General features: G+C 42.7%; 1 protein-coding gene across 2 annotated transcripts in view; it reads left to right on the top strand.

Moving 5' to 3' along the window:
* The window catches only part of WWC1 (WW and C2 domain containing 1), a 63,563-nt gene that overhangs the window by 14,284 nt on the left and 26,805 nt on the right, over positions 1 to 22,474 (top strand). For both annotated transcript variants that reach the window (XM_090150630.1, XM_031598028.2), the window contains exons 2-6: positions 13,437 to 13,546; positions 18,320 to 18,523; positions 19,955 to 20,031; positions 20,931 to 21,010; positions 21,884 to 22,013. In XM_090150630.1, the coding sequence (XP_090006756.1) occupies positions 18,373 to 18,523; positions 19,955 to 20,031; positions 20,931 to 21,010; positions 21,884 to 22,013 (438 nt within the window). In that variant the 5' untranslated portion in view covers positions 13,437 to 13,546; positions 18,320 to 18,372. The remainder of the gene's footprint in view (positions 1 to 13,436; positions 13,547 to 18,319; positions 18,524 to 19,954; positions 20,032 to 20,930; positions 21,011 to 21,883; positions 22,014 to 22,474) is intronic.

Raw genomic sequence — 22,474 nt, 5'->3', positions numbered from 1 at the left:
CCCTTAAGAAAGGGATGTCTCTAGATTGGAGCCACGCTGTGGGGCTGAGGCAGACTGGATGAGGGGGATAGAGCTTGTTTAGAGGTAATGTCAGATGCTTGGAGATTGAAGAAGGTGAAGTGAGATCCTTAGCAGAAGTTCTTTTAAAGAAGAGAAATGTCAGAAACAACATCTAATCCACGTAAAACATAGCTACTGTTATTTGTTTTTACATAGAATACACCCTGATGCTTTGTTAATGAGCACAGGAGTAAATGAGAACCAAACCAAAGTGCTGAGCACACACTGTCCTACTCTATGTCACTTCCTATTGACTGTGGCAATTAGCTGGAGGTGGCAGTGGGCATCAGTGCTGCAGGATGTAGTGCTGCGGGCTGCTGTCCTGGGCTCTCTGGGGACATGTGGGCTCCTGTAAATGAAAGCCAAGTGACTGAAGGTCAGAAACATGCCTGCTGAGGCAGGCATGCTGTGGTGTTGGGCCCGGTGCCTTTGAATGGGGGGAATTGCCATCAGCTGAGGAGCAGCGGCTGCTGCCATAGGAACGGGTCCGTGAACGCAAGGAGGGGGGTGGGCTTCCCATGTTCACCTCTGGGATCACCCGCACTGCCTGGCTTTCCTCAGCACTCGAGTTGCCTTTATAATGCAAGAAAAGAACATGACTTAACCATTGCACTGCACTCTGTTCTTGAATGGGGGGGGGGGGGGGAAGGAATAGGGATTCTAAACAGTGTTGGGAAAGCTGGATGTGTAGCCGAATCACATGCAGCCAGTCAGGCTCGGGGCGGCCCAGCTTTGCATTCAGATAGGCTGGTTGGCGAGCTGCAGACATTCCAGATAGTTGTGTTCGTTCTGGCTGTATCTAGGCACATGGTCACAAAGAGCAAGATGCGTGCAGTGAAGTATAAATCCCATGCTCTAATGACTCAGAGCACTGTGGTGCATGCATACATGCCTAACAGCTTGTATAATTAGCTCGCCCTGTGAGCGGGCAGCACTATGTTGTTGTTGTTTTTTTTTTTTGGAAGCTACCTATGCATTCTGCCTGGTGCAGTGAGGGCCTGTGGTCCTGCTGCGTGTGCAGGAATGAGTGCTGGGCAGAGGAGGCTCCCAGGCTGGCACCTTCCACACCACTTCCAGCCCTGCGGCAGGGTGCTGCAGCCGCTCGCTCCCAGGAGAAAAGGATACAGTTAGCAAGGTGTTTCTGAGCCCAAGGAGCCAGCTGACAAGACAGGATGTGCTGGTGTGGAGGAATGTGACAGGTTGTGCTGGTACCTAGGAGACATGCGGGGTGGGAACGTGCTGCGGCTACGGGCTGCGTGCCTGGGATTTCACCGGAGCCAGGAGGGAAACAAACATGACCTTGAAAATCCTTATCGAGATGAAAAGGTGCAGCCAGCAAGTGCGTTCTTTGCCAGCCGTGTGCAGTGGGCTGCTTGGCTGCCCAGGGCTGCAACAAGACAGCTCCTTGTGTCCTGCAGTGTGTCACTGCCGGGAGCACAGCTGTCCCTGCAGCACAGCCAGCTCCTGCTGGTGGGCAGGGATTTGGGGGACCTGCTGCTAAAGCTGACAATTTCTGTGCTCTTCGCTTATAAGTAATAATGAGTGTAGATGCATTAGTGTGGCTGGATCTGGCAGCTGGGGGTAGGTGGGCCACTCAGGAGGACCAACTTAAATTACAGTGCTGTGGCGATGAAGCACATACAGAAGCTGGGTTCCCAGCATCCTGGTGAGCAGTCACGCACCTCACCAGGTCCTCACGTCCTCACCAGCAACAAGGGCTGCACTCTCTTCCCTAGGACCGTCACTGTTCCTGGTGTGCAGCTGACTGTAGAGAGCCCCAGTAACTCAGGGGTGAATTGGCTCTCATTAAAATCTGGGGAGCAACTTGTGGGAGGGCCTGGGGGTATGATAGGGGAGGGCGGAGCTGCGGGAAGGAACCAGGGCCAAGGGCAGGGTGTGCGGGTTGGAAGGTGGGAGAGCTGCTTTTCATGGCAGCAACTATTTGCCTGGCTCAGTTGTCAGTGTATTTGTGCTATAGATTCTCCCTTCCTTCCCTCTACCGGCATGTGATCTTGTACACTCACATGGAGTGCTTAGTTAAAGAAATTGCACTGCCTAAGAACAAATGGATTCTTTTCTGAAATGCTTTTTTTGTTGCGTTTAATCCTGGAGCACATCCCAGAAAAGTACATAGCTTCACAATACAGTAAAACAATTCTTGTAGTACGAAAAAGAAATTGACACTTATTACTATGAATAGGTGCTATGAAATGATAAATGCTGCATTCCTGAAGGAACCGTACTTCCATTGCAGCTGGCTGTGACTGTGGCACTTCCAGAACTGAGGCTGCTGCAACTTTGGGAGCAGATACTTAAACTCAATTTGTTTTCTCTACAGGGATAAAATAGTAATGTCTGTCTTCTGGTTATGTGAACTTCTGTGCTGCTTATCTTCCGTTAAAGGAAATTGTAGTGTTTGCTGTTGTCTTAGATGACTTGTTTATAAATGCTTCTCTTACAGTGTTTGGTCAGAACTGTTTTCTCAGTTATCAGACTTTCCTTTTAAGAGATCTGATGTGTGCTAGGAATTTGGATGTGTGCTAATGATCGTTAGAATTCTATTTTCAGCTGGTACTGCGAGGTGTGGCCTCTGCTCACAGCAATGGAGATACTCTTGCCCCTGCTGGTTAACCACCGGTTATGAAGCAGGAACTTGGTAATGAGTGTAGGAAGCTAGCACTAGGTAGAAATGTTCCCTTTAAAAAAGAAAATATTAATGTGGGAAATGGATGTCAATGCTGCTGAGTGGTGGGGGCACTGCCTTCCCTTCGGGAGGTCAGATGCAGCAGATAAAAAGAAATGGAAATAACACCAGGTTGCATGATCCCACAAGTATCTGCAGTACTGCGGGGCAGGCAGGTGGCACGGGAGAATTAACTACTGATAGATGCTGCCTGTGTTTCAGGTGCAGTTAGATTATATCTACTCTCCAGTGTACATCTCAGTTTTGGGCAATGTGCTTCCCCTGCTGCACAGCTTGCGGTTACACACAGGGCACTAGCACTGCTTTTTGAAGAGGTATATAGGCAGTAAAGTGCTTATGTGGCAGCATGGAATGTGAGCATCTATGCTGTCTTCACTTGCTGGTAAGAAAAGCTGTGTGCTTCTGAGGAGTAGCCAAAAAAAGCTTTGATTGTGGGTAGCTTTGTAGAGTCCAGTTGGAGATCCGGCGCTAAAAATAAATAAACTTGGGACACACTTCATTAGGTACAAACCTGGTTAATCGCTTTAGGCCAAAGCATGCAGCATTCTCATTTCTGCAGCAAAATAACTGTGTCAGTTTCCCATTCCAAACAGATGACAATTTAACACCCACATGCACAGGCACACACACTTTAAAGATGCCACCTTGCATTTTTGGCACCCGGTTACAATTTGTCACGGTCTGGTTTATTGCTTGTACTTAACTGCTGAGCCTTTCTATTCCCATCCTCTTTGAACAATTGATACAGATTAAATCCATAGCGTTGTGCTCATAAAAAGCCTCAGATAATACTCCCTGCAACAATATTTGAGTTGGAAATGGTTTGGAGAAATGTAATTTTCATAAGGAGTTTTCCCTTGAATTCTGAAAAAATAACATATGTTGCTTCTGTATCTTGTCTTAAAATACTCTAAATGTTGAATGTGTGCAGACTGCTCATCCCAGTCAGAGACAAGGTGCAATTCAAAATACAGTGAAAGTTGTACTAAATTCAGGAATATTGTCGTCTCTCTCAGTCTTCTACACCAGTCTTCTACAGAAACCGTGGCACTGCTGGGGAGTCTTGAACACACACAGCACCCAAGCCCTTGTCCTGCTCCTGTTTGTCTGAGCTGCGGTTCCCAGGTCTCTGGTCTGTGCACTGGGACTTGATTCTTCTTCTTGTGCCTAGTGGAACGTGGGGCAGAAGGATGGCAGGAGGCTTTTGAGAGGGGTGAGAGGTGGAGAGGGCAAATGCAAGGAGTGTTCCAGCTTCTACCTTAACACAGTCCTAGTCTGTTGGCAAAACAGGCAATGGGTTATTCAAAATTAATGATGTTTTAGAAGAGTAAGTCAATTCAACTCACTTGAATGCGAATTCAATCACTTGATAATGCAAATCTCACTTTTGCTGTCCTCAAATGAGCAGGTAAACTTCAGTAGCTGTTGATCTGTATTGACTCCATTGCAATAGAAGTAGAGCTTCTATTTTTTTGGGCTTTGTACTATTCATGGTGCTAAGCATGGCTGGGAGTTGTTTCTTTCTGTTTCTTACTAGGCATAACTACTTGGTAAATGTTGCTGTGCTTCCCAGGATGAAAACAGTGATAAACCTATTCTTACCCTGATGCTTTTAGGCTTCTTATCCCCTGAAGCTCTACTCTCCCATGGTACTGTTAGACATCTGCTCTTCTTTGACATTTCTGCTTATTACTTAAAAACAGTATGACTTTACCAAGAAATTGCATTACCACCAGAAACAGCAGTCACTGCTCTCAGTAATGTTTTCGGGGTCGTACTGTTGTGATCATACTGTCTGAGGCTGTGCTGGTGCCTGAAGCTCACGGCTGGGCAGGTGTGAGAATGGCTACTTCGTGGATGAGAAATCTTGGAAACTGAGAGTGCTGAATGCTCCATGTGTAATATGGTAGGCAATGTTCCATTCTTGATCTTAGTGTTGATGAAGTGTTCTGCTTCTTCCAGTTCAGATGTAGCTGTATCAGTACTTTTCCTTTGTTGATGTAATAAATTGCGTTACTGGTAACCTGCTTCACTTAAAAACTAACTTCTTGAAGAAATGCCCCAGGAATGCTCTTAGGAATTGTTTACGTGGGCCTCTTGAAGTAGTTTTGGCTTGCCTTTCTTGAGCAGAATGGCATGTATTGCAGTTCCCAGGGTAATGTTTATGCTTAACTATTGTGTCCTGTATCTTGAATTCAGAATGGCTTTCCAACTAGAAATGTTTTGTTTGTGTTTTCCATTGCTCCAAGACTATCCTGACCAACCCTCTCTGATTCGTAGAGGCTGACAGAAAAACTGTGGCTCCCATCTGGCAGTGCTGAGGTCATGGAGACATTAAGGGAGTAATAGGCATCCTCTAACTGCCCTTGATCTCTCTGGGGCTCCTGTAGCTTGATAGGATCCATTGCTGAACCTGTGTGGATGGGACTTCAGAACTGCCAGGACCCTATCAAGTGAGGGAGCAGGAATCATTCATTATCATTCTGTATTTTTTTTTCCTCAGCAGGGATAGAACATGCTGGTAGAAATGGGGCAATGTGTGCTGTTCCTTGAAGAATTCAGGTTTTTAATTGCCAAATAGTACGAAGTGCATGATGTGTAAATTCAGAGTGCCTGCCAATGTCTGTTTGCAGGGTGAACCAAAAATCACTTCCAAATGGGCAGCTCAGTGCCTACTCTGCTGCCACTACTGAGTTTTGCGTGCACGCTGCCATCCCTGGTGTAATAGCTTCCTGAAAGCTGAGGCATATTGCTCAGTATTTTCCACGTTGCCAAAGTCTCAAACATATATATATTTATTTTAGAAAGTAGCTATTGTCTCCCTGCTGTACAAGCTGGAGGTGAGCAGGAAAGGGTGTCCTATACTCTTCTTTATCTCCGAGGCATCTTGCCTTTGTAAACTGTTGCTGACCACACTCTGTAGGCAGCCTTTCAGAGGAGTGCAGGCTGCAAGAACAGAAACAAACCTTCCAGTTCCTAATCTCCAAAATACATCAAGAAACTAGTCGGACTACTTAGTCTGGATGCTTGGTAGACAACTTACCACTTGCTATGAAGTGAAGATCCCTCTCTTCCAAAGCAGCTGAACTTCTGAGTGAAAGGGAGACCTGACTTGATTTTAATTCATCTATTCAGGTTTTGCAGGTGGGAAGGCTGCTTCTGATCTTGGAAGAACTGAAATAGGACTCCTTTGAGGGAGAAGAAAATAACAAGAAAAACCAGCCCTAACTGTTTAAAACCAAAGATGCTTGAATGACTCGCATGGTTAAACTCAAACTCTTGCATGCTTTAAGTGTGGTAGTGCTGCACTGTTCTCAGAGTTGTACCTTACACTTTTATATCTTTTGTTTAATCAGTCCTGGAAAGCATGCAGGATATACAGGCTGGCAGGCAAGTTAATGTTGTGAGAAGCCCTAACTCCTATTTCCTGACTTTTAACCTTGAACTATCTCAGGAATTTTGCATTTGAGTGATTAAGAGAGTATGACTGACCTCCTGCCTCTCTCATGCTAGCTGAGCCAGTTTGTTAATCTCTAGGAATGATCGAAAACCTGTAACTGGTTTTTGATAGTCTTTTCCACACAAATAACTTAGTAGTTTTCTGTTTTCAAAGGTGAATAATCTGTGTGGAGAAGAAATGGATAGACCAGTACTGTCACTGTCCAAAGCAGAACTTGTGAATGTGCAAGGCTTTTTCAAAAATGGGTGGAATGAGCAAGCAGCTCTGAAGCAGTAGACTGATACATACTGGGATGCTTGCTGGGGTTAATGGGGTGTTACATTGTGTACTTTGATTCTTCCATTAATCTGTTTGAGTAATATAAATCTAATATTACTACTGAATGTATAAATGTATTTCATGGAATCACAGAATGGCTTGGGTTGGGAGGGACCTTGAAGATCATCTAGTTCCAGCCCTCATTTATTTGGAATGCTTGGAATACTGGGTGTAGCCTGATTCCTGGAGTCCTTGCAAGTCCTTGTGCTTTGTGTGCTGCCCAGCTAGATGCTAACACAGCTGATTTCTGTAGAAGAATGAAAGAATTTGAAAGTTAGCAATTTAGATACAACTCAGGTTCACCTTAATGAGCTATTTGGTGTATTCTCATGTCTTGGTTAAAGAGTAGGAGAGGCCATAGCTGAATTATTGGGTGTCAATGAAACTGTTTAAAACGAAGATACTTTGGAAAATAAGCTTCTTCCAGAAGTGACCCAATGCACAGAGTTTCTCAAGCTGGGATGAGATGGAGGATGAGTTAAGTCCTTGAGGGGCTGTGAAGATGCTCACTAACCATGATAACAAAGGAAATCCTTCTGAAAAGAACAGCCTTCAGTCTGAGTTGCTTGAGATGGTGTGTGATGTGCTGGCTTGTTTTTTTTCACTACACTGGTATTGGTGATGTTTGAGTTGAGGCTTACACAAGTGTATTTAGTTTAGAGCAACAACGTAAGCTTTTTTTTTTTTTGTCATACCACTCTGTTTTTATGTGAGGGATATAATTCTGTTCCTATTTATTCTATTATCCCAGCAAAAACAGGGACCAGGCAGAAGCACCTGAAGAGCTGATAGTCACTGAAGTGACATCTCCTCTGGTTATACAGACACTTTGGGGGGCTAAGCCTTTGTGTTAGTCTTGTAACATCGGGCATCTAAGACTGGGTAGAACTAATAATGTTTTAAAATGAGCGCTTGCTTCTTCAAGGTTGCTCACTGTTACCTGGGAAGCACTTGGCCATCTGCAATTCTTCATAGCTTTTGGTGGCTTTTGATGGCTGCTTTCTGCTCCCTAGGTGGGGAGACTTTCCCTGCTAAAAATGTCACAGTGTTGGGGAGCTGAGGGTTGCAGGGGCCCAGAGCTGTCCGCTGTCATGTCTCAGGGGCTGGCTGTCAGGGGTGAGCTGTTCTCAGCACCTTTCCCTGCATTGCAGCTGGAGCAAAATGCAAGGGAGCGTTTCACAGTTCGGGGTGGTGGGTGAGGAAAGTTTTGCCAGCAAGATCCCAAAACAGGGCCTCCTCACTACCACACCTTTGGCCTCCAAAGGTAATCCTCTATGCAGCTAGAGGAGATGCTCTGAGGGAAAATGGAGTTACTATAGAGACGAATAGCCCAGTGTGTTAGAGGGTTGGATTGCAGATTTGAGTAATAAATGTGTGGGAGTCTATTTTTAAAAGCTCTTGTAAGGAGTAGATTGCTCCAGTCCTAGAAAACTTGTCAGAAATGTGACAGATTTTATTTTTAATGCTGAGTTTAAAAATAATCATCGTCTGTCTTGAGAACAGGATGACCTCATTAAAAACAAAGACTCCTATATGCCGTTGTGGTGAGGCTCCTGGCAGCAGAGCAGCCCACTGAGTGGCAGCAGCCGTCACTGCAGCACCTTACCTCTGCACTGCCCAAGGCAACCGTGTGCTGCCAGGGGCTGCTGGTGGGCTCTTGGGTTGCTCCAGTCCAGTCTGCGTGGTGTGGGCTGCCATGCTGCCAGCAGGGGATGTCAGGCAGATGGGATGCAGGAAAATGCTGAGTGGAGCGTTTATTCAAGTAAAGCAGTTGAAAATGATTAAGAGTAGCCCCAGAGAGGACCTAGGGGTCCTGGCAGATGAAAAACGTAATGTGGACCAGCAATGTGTAATTGCCACCCGATGGGCCAAGGGTCCTGCGCTGCATCAAACAAGGGGCGGTCAGCAGGAAGAGGGAGGGGATTGTCCCCTTCTTTTCCCTCCTTGGGAGGCCCCATCTGGCATCCAGACCCGAGCCCCCACCACAAGAAAAATGTGGAGCTTTTGGAAGGGGTCTGGAAGAGGAACACGAGGATGATCAAAGGGCCTGAGCACCTCTCCTACAAGGACAGGCTGAGGGTGCTGGGCTTGTTCAGCCTGGAGAAAAGAAGGCTCCAGGGAGACCTTATTACAGCCTTCCAGTATTTATAGGGAACTTATAAACAGGAGGGAAATCAACTTTTTACAAGTAGATAGCGATAGGACGGGGGATGGTTTTAAACTAATGGAGGGAAGATCTAATTAGATGCCAGGGGAAGTTTTTCACTGAGGATGCAGTGAAGTGCTGGCACAGGCTGCTCACAGTGGTTACGGAGATGCGCTGGCCCCGACTGGATGGGGCCCTGTGCAGCCTGACCCTGTGCTTGAACTAACAGTTGGCAACCCTGCCCATTGCGTGGGGGTTGGAACTAGATGATCTGAGGTCCCTTTCAACTCAAGCCATTCTGTCACTCTATAAAAATAAAACCTGACTTCAAGCTTCTCCCATAAATTGTTGGGTTCAGAAATGTTATGAATTGAAATATTTGCCAGAACTGGTAATTTCTTATCTTGTTTCATAGAATAACCAAGGTTGGAAAAGACCAACCATCCACCTACAACAATGCTTCCCCACTAAACCGTGTGCCCCTTAGTACAACATATAAATATTTCTTGAACATCTCCAGGGATGGTGACTTAACCACCTCCCTGGGCAGCCTGTTCCAGCACCTGACCACTCCTTTAGAGAAGAAATTTTTCCTAATATCCAACCTGAGGTGGTACTTGTCCATGAAGCTGTGTGCTTGTAGGAAAAAAAAAACTGAAGGCAGCTGCTGCAGTTGCCAGTCTGTGGTGGACACTGCGGTGGCTGTAGGGATGTGCTGCCTGCAGGAGCTGCCTCACCTCCTTGTGCATTGAGCTCTGCAATCAGCGTGGTGCTGTTGGTAATCCCCAACTCTGTAGTTTCACCCGTGAAGAGTCATGAAGGATTTCTGTGTTGGCCGTGTGGTCTGTATGGAACTGATTTGAAATAAAGCTCTACTGTTGGGATGCTTGACTTTGCTGTGGTGGTTTGAGGAACCCTGCAAATATGGGGATTAAGTGGGTTTAAATACTACGCAGGATCTTGACAGTCCCTTGTTGGGTGATAAACTGTCTTTGTGATGCTGTCTCCTGCGTAAGTGCGTGTATATAAATACATGTCTGTACACACAGCTTAACTGAAAAGCACCATGGTTCTGTCAGATTGCTGGAGGCTTCTAGTTGGCACTGAAATCCAGTAGCTGAAGCTTCACCTAAAGCTGGAGATTTTTTTTGCAGGAATTGATTTCTGATACCTTTATAGTATTAAGTTCAAATTTGTAAATGGCACACTTCACCTGTTTGCTACTTCACTAAGAAACCTTTGTGATGTTACAGCTGTGTTTAACAAGCCTACTGTCAATCAAAATCTTGTTATACGAGACTTATTTGCCTTCAGTTTCCTGTGTAATGAGGCATTTGGTTGACAAGAGCAGAGCTGAAGATGGTCGAAACGCTTTCCAAATCTGAGATGAGCTGAATTGAATTGAAGTGTTTGCGCATGATAATGCTGGCTTCCAGTTTTATCTGTACTAGGAGCTGGAGGTGATATGTAAAAAAATCATAAGAAATAGAGAAACCTCTCATTAAAAATGGCATGGCTTTGCAAGTCAGGGCTGGGAAACTATTTCCTGCTGTGGAAGAGAAGTTTGAAAATCATTTGATGTACGAGTACTGGAGTTATTATGGGCAAACATTTCATAGAGGTGGAAGTGTCTCCATGCATTTACGGGGTGATGGGTGGGAGCCTGGACTACAGCTTCCCCTCTCCTGCCTCTGCCTCAAGACTGAATGATACTTCTCAGGTTAGTACGTCATGTGGGGCTGTTATCTTTTACCTCTGTTATCAGGATTGGTTTCTGAAGCTGTGCCCTTGGCTTGCTGCTGGGTGTTGGTTGCTAAGGGCACCTAGTTTCCAGGTACCTTGATGATCCATTACACTTGCTGGAAGTTAAAGCTGGATTTCCTGAATAAGATCAAATGAAAAAGTAACACATTAAAAGCTTAGGTGTTGTGAATTGATAAAACTAAGCTGATGTGCTGTGTTTCTAAATGATCCTATTAAAAACAAACAAACAAAAAAAACAACCTTGATTGAAGCTTACTGAATGAATGTTCTGTACTCTGAGAAAGGGAAAAGGCAGCCACAAGCAAGATGTTAGGGCAAACCTAGTGTAGCTGGAAGATGTGCCTATGAGTCACTTCTAACTAGACTAGTTTGGGTTTAATAAAAGTTGTTTGGCATGTGAGCAACCCCCACACACATTCTCGTTTCCTCTTTGGAGACCAGAAGTCATGCCTGGTCAGGACCTTCTGAGCTTCTACATGTGCTGCTTTCCTCTGGGAAGCTTGGATGAATGTGTCTGGAGGTTCTCTGTCCGAGAACAGTGAGGAATGCATACCTACTTCTGTAGGTTCTTTTCCTTGTAGTGTGTGCACAGTGGGTAAAAGGAGTCAATTCTTCTAGACAGTTGAGTCTAGCTACAGTGAGGGCCAATTAAATGATAATATATTTTACTGAGTTGATGAGACTTTTCCGAGGCTGTGAGGAAGCTTTGTGAATTGCAAATGAGATGTTTCAAAAGAAGTAGTTCTGCAGATGTGTCCTGGCTTTAATTTCCCATATGCAGAAACAGTGCTGTTTTGGCAGAAATCATACTCTGACTGAATTGTGACTTGCTGTATGAGAAAAGCTTTACCTTTTCTTACCTTAATAGATTGTGCTGCATTGTGGCTGTGCTTAGGAAGACACTTGATTTTTGGGCTCCTATTGGAAGTTGAAATATTTGTCTATATAACAAATGCACAAATCACACTATCTTAAAGGAAAATAATACCTCTCTTTCCTTGTTATTGTTTATTCATTAATCTGGCTGTGCAACATATTGCATGTCTTTCATCCGCCATTGTAGCATTGTTTCTTTGATGTGTGCCAGTTTCTTTCTGCAGCACCAAGGAAGGAGTTTAGAAGAGTGATTTGGTTCTAAAGCCGCAATTATTTGGGAAATAGTTATATGACATGTGTTATCTGTAATAAATGAAATTAATTGTTGTTAATTCTAAGGCTAATTACTTCTTTGTTTGCTAGTTGAATGACAAGTTTTTCCTTTAATGAATACTTCATTAACTGCATAAATGGGTTAGTTGCAAGTTTGCTATCAGCAATGGGAGCCAGCATAAGTCTGGTTGGTGGTGGGTGCTTTTTGGGAGATGTTCTGAGTGGCTCTGTGCTTCTGAGCCCCAGTACCTGCTGGCAAGTCTCCCAGCAGAACTGAGCAAGCTCCTGTCCTTGCTAGAACAGAATGATCCCACCTTTCTGCCTTCTCCAGGATTCCAGCTGAAAGAACTGAGTAGCTGAAGTACATGCTTGGCGTTTGGGAAGAAGGCATCCTGAAAATGCAGATCTAGCTGTCAGCAATACTGAGACTGTTCAGAGTAATCCATTTTCTGTATGGATGTTCTATGATACTGATAACAGTCAAGATACTCTTCTTAGAAAGTAAAAACAAACTTTTCAGTGGAACTCAACTGATAAAGGGACTTTCAGCAGTTCTGTGCTGGGAGGTTCTGATTTTCTTCTTTTTGTGATGTAGTTCTTCAGATTTTCCATTTGAGAGACTGGTGATTCATGCACTGCTTCATATGGCAAAGGCAGTGTGTCCAACGAAGTGCAAAGGCAGGTAATTGTAGAGAGGTTATTGGCTTATGCAGCTTTCCTGGAAATGTTTCTACCTTGGTCTTGCTGTATACCAGATTTCCAGGTTGTGTTTTGGGGACGTGCATTAGTCACCTTAAATGCTAGTTTTATGTTGAACCTCTAACATCTGGAGGCTTGTTCCTAGAATGCCCTCTTCTGCTGACGCATGGCTCTCAGATATTAATGTGGTTCCTGGTTCACTGTGTAGTGCCTCCAGATAAGCTCTGTTCAAGTGTGCTCAGAACTCTACAACTTACAGAGCTCTCAGTCCTCCTGAATTATCTTTGGATCTGAAGGACTTCCCACAGACCTGCTCAGACTCTTTCTGGCTGCGCTGCTCATGTTGTGTGCAGCATAACAACTGGAGAAGGTGCTTGGTGCTTTGCTTTGCATCCTGTGCCTGCTGCCCCAAGCAAGGCCCTGTTGCTGAGCTCACCTTGTTGGCATGGGCTGAACTTTGTGAGCTCAGAGTCAAAGGGAGGGAAGGAGCACGGCTTCAGTGATTGAAGTCTGTAAGGCTGTGCTCAGAAGTGAGCTTTGCTTTAGCTGTACAGGCCTTCAGAGAGCTGCTGCCTGTGCTGAAACTCATCAGAGCAATTTTGTGGAAATGATTCTTGTTTGGACTGAGTGGATTACTTGTTTTTATGATATGGAGAAACTGTTCTAGTTTGTCAGTATTGAAACAGAACATATTGCAATGCAAATGACCGGAGTGGTCCCACAGTCCTCAGCACTTACTATTGATTGTGTAGTCTTAATTATTCATGCTATGCAAATTATATTTCTCATCTTCCTTCTTCTCTTCTTGTCTACTTATTTGGATACAGGACTTGCCTGCAAACAATCTTGTTCTTTTAGTGAAGAGACTGGGTTTGTTTCTGGCAAAGTTTTTCATGTTCCTTTGAATAGTACTGCCTGAGCCAGGAAGGCTTGGGAGTTCTGTCACAGTGAATTCATCTTCATGTAATTTCAGATGAAGAAAGGGAAGAGTTTGGGGAATGTTACGAAGTCAGAGCAGAAGCTTTAAAGTAGTTTTCAACTTCTTCAGTGTTTTATACCAAAAAGGGACTTTGTTTCTTCTTGGAATTGACATGTGAGAGTGTTCTTTTTTTAATTCTAAATATTTTGCATTTCAGGTATACTAAACCACTAACGTTCGCAGACTGCATTAGTGATGAATTGCCATTAGGATGGGAAGAAGCGTATGACCCTCAGGTTGGAGTTTATTACATAGACCACAACACCAGTAAGTGACATGTTATTGTACTTTGCAGAGACATTATTTTGTACCTTTAAAATGCAGTGAATGGAAAACCACAAAATAGCCTGCCCTTCTGCATATTGGGAGCTACTCTTCCCCCTCTAAAACAAGGATTTGAGACCTTTTTGTTTGTGGTCTTCAGATCAATCTTCAGATCAACAGTTGTGTTCAAGCTGATAATGTGGACACACCTCTCTAAGATTTGGCTGTACTGAAGAGTCCGACTAGGCAGCAGTGATCTGGAGTTTGTTCTTACCTTGGAATTTGTCTTTGTGACAAGACCATCAGAAGCAGTGCAAAGGTCCTGTGTTGATTTCCCTGGCAGGGATAACTGAATGACTGCTGGTTAGTGGTTCTTTATCTGTGCTGCTAGAGTTCGCATCCCTTTTACTAGGGAGGAAATTCTCAAACTTGAGGTATCCTGAATTTTGTGTTGGTAAGAAAAGAATTAATTCAAGCTCGTGACATCTTATTCTGTATGGTCAAACTAAGCCACTGCTTAACTATCTTAGATTGCTTGATAGACCAAAAATGTTATGCTTTGCAGCTCATTGAAATTACGTGTAAGAAAACTCAGAACTTGATTGTGTTGTTACAGATGTTAAGAAATGTGTTGTGCTAGAATAAATGCCCTGAAAAAGTCGTAACCAAAATAAATCAGTGACTTTTGCTCCCCTTAGAGAAGGGCTGTGATTGCAGTCCAGAGGTTCACAGCAGAGCCCTGCGCTGTCCCTTTCAAAAGTGGATTATTGTAACTAATGAGAAACTTCTTAAAAGAAAAAAAAAGTATCTTGACATTTAAAATGTTTAAAAAATAAAAACCTGCTTCTGTGACTTCAACAGAGAACTTCAGGTTTTGGTGTTCTGTTTTTTAAGCAAGCTACAAGATCTTTTAACTAAAATTATGGAGGTCCGCCTTGTGTCTTAGCTGTTTTTATACTCTCCCTTCCTTTCTGAGGGGCCATATTTCCATCTTGCCTGAGACAGGGTATTCCAGGTTATACCAACTTCAGAGTGTTAAAAATGTAAGATGGAAAAAGTGTATGCTCAAAGAGCACTACCTACCATCTGCAATACAAAGGTTAAGCATCTACAGATCTAATGGTGACACAAATATTTTTATTTAGAACTTATGTCATCCCAGTAGCACAATATCTACGTGCTTTTAAATACCTGTTAGACCTCTTGAGTCTTGCAGGTAACAAGCTTCAGTATGTAGTTAGGACAAACAGTAGATCTTCTCTGTGCATTTGAGTTGACTTCACTGTGAATGCATAAAGATTGGGCTGCGGGTTTGAGTTCTGTGTGGTCCATCCAGGACAGTTATCCCTGACCCATGCTGCTCGAAACCACAAGCTTCAAGGGTGTGCAGTTGTAGCTTCAAATGATGCTGACACCTGCTTAACAGCAGTTGCTGTTAAAGTTCCACTTCTTGAAGATGCCAGAGGCTGCAGTACTTGAACTAGAACTTCATTTAAAAAGTTAAAAAGAATAGAAACAAAATCATTACTCTATTTCTTAAGCCAGCTCTAATCCAAATCATGATAAAGCAAACCATATTCTCTTACCTTCAGTTAACAAAGAGGCTCATCTTTATGGTTTGTGTCAAATAGTCTCTGGAGAGTGTCCAAAACCTTATTCCTCTCTCAGGTTATCCCTGTGCAGAAAGGAGCAGCAGGGGATGGAGGCACGTTGGTTCTTGCTTCAGAACTGATGTATTTGAGCCTAATTATCAGAAACAAGCTCAAGGACAGACCTAAGTTTAAATCGAAAGCTAGGAACCCTTTAAAGTGAAATGTAGACGACTCCTAGCTTTCCCTCAGAGGCAAAATAAATATAATTAAATTGAGTACTCAGAACATTTCTAAGACAGTATTGGTGCATAGCCTTGGGTATCTCAGATCCTCAAGAACTTCTTTGGAATTTGATTTGTCCAAAGAAAAGATTCTTTCTAGTTGCAGATACAAGCATATTGAGGTTACATTCTTCAAATATGAAGACTTATTTATGACAAGGTCAACACTAAATTGAAAATTCACAAGACATCCAATGATACAGTGACCTTTACTTCCATAGCTCTTGCATCTGACTTAAAACTGTATTTTGCATTTCTTGTTAGCTGAGAGCAAGCTAAGAGCTCTTGGCCACCATGCTCATGGATGGCTTTTCAAACACAATCACAAATCTTAATGCTGCCATTGAGGGATACATTTAGTGATTATTAAGAAGAGGTGAATATTTGGAAAAATGGGAATGAAGCCGTTTCAGGACATAAAAGTGCTTCCATCCTCTCTGAGCTGGCTGCCATTTGCTTTGTCAGATGGTACGTGCCTTTGGGCAGCACTTTCTCTTGGATGGCTCATTGTGGAGTTGCACGAACAACTGCGTGTGTGCAGAGATCTGTGGCAGCATCAGCTTAGGATAAGGTGTGGAAGAAGAACACGCAGATGTGTAGCACATAGATCCAGACAAGCTAGAGTTTTCTTCTCTGCTCCCTGCCCTTGCTGTTGTGATGAACAGTACTGTACTTATTTTTGTGTGTGCACGCAGTCTTTGTATCAGACAGGCTGTACCATGTACTGAGTTAAGGTGCTGGCTTTCTGGGAGATGCAGGAAGAGTGGAGGATGAGGCAGCAGACTTGAACAGTCTTCATCCTGGTGGCTTATAAGGAGGGATTTCCCTGCAGCAACTTCCACTGCCCTTCTTGTAATTATAGGAAGAACGGGCTGCTAGTTCAAGGGAAAAACTGGACATTATCAAGCTTGAAGAAGCCACAGGTACAGGTAGACTCAGGATCATGTGTCCTGAATGAGGTCTGAAGACTCATGGGTACTTTGCCAACATATTTGTTAAGCTTGAAATAAAGAGTCCTGCCTTGTGGTTCCTGATGATCGTTGATGCAGTCTGGTCTGGGGAAGCTGCCCGTCAGGACTGGGGTATCCAGGCATCTCTGGGTAACTTGCAGCAGGCTTCACCTTCTGCTTAACTACGGAGAGAAGGGAGTTGCTCCATTTCTAGATGTATGTAATGACTATCTGGAAAACGTGGTTTTTGTGGGCAAGAACAGAGACAGGAGTATGTGATTTTGAGAGTCCTACCGCGGATAAGCTGCTGTGTCTCCCTGACTTTTCCTTTGCTTCCTCTAAGCAAGACCACAGCCTCCCTCTTGGGAGATACGAACACATTTGACTGATAAAAGCAGTTTTTTTTTTCTTCAAGTTATTTTGGAGCATTTTTTTTCCAGATGTCTTTTCAGTATTCACAATGAGTAAAAAATCCTGCTTGTTAGCAGGATCTGTAACAATGTTTTGCTGAAACAATTCTATGAGCTATAGTGTTAGTTTCCTGAAAGTTTTGGATTTTTTTGTTCCTCTAACCACCTTTTGCAGCTTTTGTTTAGATTGTGCTATGTAATTTGAAGTGCCTGTTGTTGAAATGTCCTGTTAATTTTCCCCTCCGTGGACAAGCTTGTGAAAATGTGGTTGAGTGTCCATCCTTTATGTAGAATTCTTCATTTTGATTTTTGCTTCTAGGGTTATTGCCAAAACGTTGTCTTGCCTAAGTCCTGCAAATTGCAGTGTTAGTATTATGTCTGACTCACTGAAGAATTAATCCTAGCTTCCACCATGACTGCTCTAACTACATATTTAAAGAGCCTCTTAAGATATGCATATTAGATTCCCTCTGATAGTTTCAAGCAGCTATTCATTCATCATTCATGGCGTGGTGACTAGGTATGCTTATTCATGCGCTGTACTTCAGACAGCTTATAGCACTTAGTCACATGAACATTGGAACCTGTACCAAGCAAGAACATGTAATCCTTGAAAGAGAAATGGAAAATATTTGGGCCACTTCTTCACAATAGAAGCAAATACCAAATTTGCTGTATTGATATTAGGGTTAAGCTACATGTCTGTGCCCTTATGCTTCTTCACTGATTAAAAATCTTAAAAGTAATGCATCTGTTGTTTTGGGGCAATGGAGATGAAGGTGATGTAGCTATCCATGACTGCATTGCCTGTGTTACCAAAAAGAAAATCTGTCTCAGACTCTACCTCGTATATTCTGCAGTGATTTACTGCTGTGCTTTCTTTCAGTGAGGGAAATGTTTACTCTTCTCCTGAGATGCTGTTTATATAATGTCGTATGAGGTGCTCTCACACGTGTTCTGTGACTTAGGAATACTTTGTTTGTACTTACCTTTAGAATGTGAGTGAGAAGGCTTTCTTCCCTCTTGCTAATAACAGACACCTTGCAGCCAAACAAGACAGGTAGAGTTGTATTTGACAGCATGAAAGCAATTACAGTCACGTGGCAATGAAATTTTCAGAAAATGTTTCTATCAGTGAAATAGCAGAGCTATTTCATTAGAAATGTTATAAACAGGATACAATAAAGATAAGCCTTGCATTCAGTGTCGGTGTTCTGGTGTCTGCGTGGGCATATGCTTGCATGGGTGTTTCAAGAGGCTGAAACATGTTGCTATCAACAGCAGATGTGGTGGTGAGTTGCATGTTGATTTCAGCTTGTATTATTCTGTACAACAAGTCAGAATAGCAGAGATCATCACAATGCATTGTGAATCAGTGATCACTTCCTAAGGGGACAAAAAGAAAACGTAAGTGTCCTTATTACAATATTTTTACTGGGAAAAGGGGTACAAGCATTTTTAAAATATTGCCATAGATGGTGGAGCTTGTCCATGCAGCAATACAAACCTGTTTTTTATTAATCTTGCCTCTTTTTTCTTACAGAAACCACACAAATAGAAGATCCTCGTGTGCAATGGCGGAGGGAGCAGGAACATATGCTGAAGGACTATCTTATCCTGGCCCAAGAGGCAATTGCTGCACAGAAGGAGATCTATCAAGTGAAACAGCAGAGGCTTGAATTGGCCCAGCAAGAATACCGGCAGCTGCATGATGTTTGGGAGCACAAACTGGGCTCTCAGACCAGCTGTGAGTATTATCAAGTGATTTTCTCAGTTAGATCTCACTAGGAGAGTAAAATGCTTGAAGCTGGTTCCTTAATAAAGTCTTCTGGTACGTTACGCTACGTCAAGTTACTTGTGTGTTTGCTTTTGAGACAAACTAAGCAATACTTGTTTAACACCTGTTTGCTAAAGGATAGTATTACAAGCATTATAACTGTGGTTTTCCTGGTGAATGGATGTGGTGTACAGATTTTAAGCATGGCCTTCAACAATTGCGGGGGGAGGATAAAATGAGATTCCATGTTGTGTTCCTTGATCCACCTGTTCAAAATACAGAAACACGGCCAGAAAGCTACTCTTGAGTAGTGCTCTCAGGCCTCTTTGGAGTTTAACATCCCAGGTAGTTTACTTACTGTCTCAGGGATCTCAGGAATCTGTATAAGATGTGAAGTGAAAGGAAGCACCAGTGGAGGATGAAGAATATTGCTTTCTTCTGTGTATTCTCTGTCACAGCAGGAAACATCAATGCCTATTGCTTAAAAGAAAAAAAAAAAAAAGGTGTAGAGAAATTTATAGAAGGCCAAGATTCTGTTTGCTGTTACTGGTTAGGAACTGGAAAATGTCCAGAGGAGGATGCATTTCCTGCAAGGAATTTTTTCATAATCCTTACATTGTAAACTTTGTTTTCAGCAGCCACATCAAATAAGCAGCCCCCTACCCTGCCCTGTTGTCTTTTCACTCTCACTGGGTTATGTATTAAAGGTGGTGAATCTTGTGCCTGATGTCAGAAAGTATTTAAGTAGTCTTGTCATTGAAGGGTTCTTAACATTTGAATAGGGTCCTGTCATGTCTGAAGTGAAGTTTTTGGTCTTTTTTGGTCTCCACCTAAGCACTGACTGGTGTATTAAAGCAGTAAGTTACAAATTTGAATTGCATTAGTGTGGTGCTATTTGTAAAAATACAACCAAAGAACTAGTAATGTTTTCCCATGTTTTGTATGGCATAAGATGATGGCTGCAAGGATGAAAGTAACTCCCTTGCCTGCAGCTACTTCTAACAACGTTGCACACTGGGGAACTTCTGTACTTTCTGAAGCATAAGAGTTTTACCCGCTGCTGAGAAGAGAGTTCTGCTCTTAATGGGGCACTGATTTAATCCGGTGTGACACGTTGGATGATTGGTTATGTCCTCAAGCCTGTGAGAAGGCTGCCATCACCTTTCTTGTTTTTCGCGTTCCTTTGTTTCTGAATATTGAGGGGATTATTATACAGCGAGAAAGTGTAAAAAATCCTTATGCTTGTTGAAGAGAGCTGTTTCCCTTCAGTTCTGCTAAATGCTTTTGGAAATGCGAGAGGTGAGAAGAGAGATTCTAGTAAACTTGATTCGTAGTGCAGGGCTGATAGAAGAGTAGGTGAGGGTAGTAAAGCTGCTAAATTTAGTGTTTGTTTTGCTCTAGTGCTATCTGGCTCATCGTCAAGTTCCAAGTATGACCCAGAGATCCTCAAAGCAGAGATTGCTACTACGAAATCCAGGGTAAGAAGTGCAAGTGGATTTCCACTTGCCACAAGCAAACTTCAAATATTTCCAAGCCTCGTGAAAAACATTGAAAGGTGACTCAGAAGTGGTTGAAAGAGCTAATTTGCCATTTGTTATCTAGGAGATAAACTATCAGAATTCTCAAATGTTACCGGCTTAGACTGAAACAATTGTTTTCCTGATAGACTTTAGACTTCCTTGTATGCTGATAATACATTTTGCTCCATTTAACTGCATGCTCTCTCCTCAGTGTGCTGCAGCACCAGAGAGCTACAAGCTCTCTCCAGAGAATGGCAGCTGTTTTGTCGAGAGCTCAGTGCAGATTGTTAGCAGTGGCAGTGTGCTCCCTCATGCAGAGCTTGGTTTGGGAAGAAGAAAGGACTGAAGTAAAGTAGGTCAGTCTGGCCTCTGTGGAGGAATATAAAACAAGCTGTAGGGTCAGTGGATTTACAATATGTGTTATCGGCCTGCTGTGTTACTCGTGCAGAGAGGCCTTTTAATTTGATATCTTGGAGGATGGCTTGTATTATTGCAGTGTAACTCCAGCCCTGATACTTAACGTTTTTTAATGACTGGAACGATTTTAAACATCAGTGAGTAAAATCGACATGTGTTTCATTCCTGACTTTCAATTTTTTTTTTCCTCACCTTTTCTGCTTAAGAGGTTGGAGCTTCTCTTGAGCCCCTGATTAAATGATGTGGCATCTGGGTGTTGGATAAATCCCTAGACACTGATAATGTCCTGAAGAATATGCAGTCAGCTGTTAGTTGCTGCCGGAGTGATTATCTGCGAAATTTTCTAGATAATATTGTCTACACAAAAAATTGAATGGATGCTTCTGTGCCTAAATACTCCATGTGAGATATTGTTCTAAACATGTAACAACTTCCCACAGGTCAATAAGCTAAAGAGAGAGGTAGCTCACATGAAGCAAGAAATCCAGTACAAAGAGCATGGATTTCAAACGCTGAAGAAGTAAGTTAGATCTGAAGGTCCTACTTTGGTAACGCTTCTGGCTTGTAGTATATCCCCTTCTACATTTACAAATAGCTGCCTGAAGAATATAAGCTGAAATATATTGCTGCTAAGATCTTTAGGCATGTGAGTGACTCATAGCCATGGGGTTAGTTCCTTCAGTTCTGTGCCTATATGTGATTAGCAAGATGAGAACTGATTTCAGGGGGAAATTATTTTCACGTTTAATGATAGTATCTTGGTTCATTCTGTTGTACTCAATATTTGTCAATATGTACACAGTACAGCCTGTTGTCGTAATAGATAAAGATAGAAAAAGATAAATAGATAAAATAGAAAAAATTGGGGTGGGAACAAGCTTCAGGTGCTTGTCTCTCTGTGAATACGCACACAGCATTTAGTAATGTCACTGATTTAGTATCCTATAGTTTTTTCTCAAGTGCCAACTTCAATAAATGGTCCTTTCAGAAGTGGGAAGGATGAAGTGGCTTGCAATTAGCTTGTACCTTTAAATATTTCAGTGTGTGAGGTCTGTGCCTTAAATAATATAGTTAGCATACAGTTAACTTATCTGGTTTAGAAACAAGGTAATTAATAGCAGTCTGTCTAAACACTGTTTTTTTGGTGTTTTTTTTCCTCCCTAAAGAGTCAATGCAATTGCGTGGCTAAAATCAGAGTTTTGATGCTTACTGTACTTCTGTGTGAAGTAGCTTAAGAGAAACAAAGAACTCCAATCATCACTGCTTGTCTTTTGTCAAACTTAGCGTGTTTTCTTAAAAATGATTGTCAGGATGTATGCGTCTAGGGTGATTTATATAATGCACTTAATTTAAAATGTTAGCTTACTGGATGTTTTCTCAAATTTCTACGCAGTATTGACATGAAAATGTCTGATACTCAAGGTGGCTACAAACTTGATGAAGCACAAGCCATTTTAAGTGAAATGAAAGCTCTCAAGAAGGCCATCACATCGGGGGAGAAGGAAAAGCAAGACCTCATTCAGGTACTGAAACAGCTTTTGTAGCATTTTGTCCCTATTAAATTACTTAAATTTAACTTTATATTAATTATTTTGATTTTCAGACATGTCATTTAGTTTTTATTAATCTAAAGTAGATCTATACTGTGGCTGGACTGTGACCTTAATCTTCAGATTTTGGAAATAAGAAATACAAAATAGCATAGCTGACAGTAGTGAACACTTGGTTAGAGATGGGCTGTTGTCTCAGGGTTTCTTGATCAAGAATGAACCAGTGTACTTGTCTGTACTGCTGTCAAAGAGCAGATATGCAGAAACCTTAAAAGAAACAGTGGCCCATTTGGTCTGTTTCCTCCAACAGAGAACATGTGGGCTTGAGAGCATGCTAATGCTCTCACGTTTGCAGGGTCTGACTGTATGCACTGAAGAGTCGGATCTTAAATCACGTAGTTTCAGCCAAGCTGTATAGATGCCAAGGTATTTTG

The sequence above is a fragment of the Phasianus colchicus genome, chromosome 15 (assembly GCF_987193195.1).
Source record: "Phasianus colchicus chromosome 15, bPhaCol1.hap1.1, whole genome shotgun sequence".
NCBI classification, from domain to species: domain Eukaryota; kingdom Metazoa; phylum Chordata; class Aves; order Galliformes; family Phasianidae; genus Phasianus; species Phasianus colchicus.
Note: the sequence above shows the minus strand (reverse complement) of the source record. Positions and strands in the feature narration are given on the sequence as shown.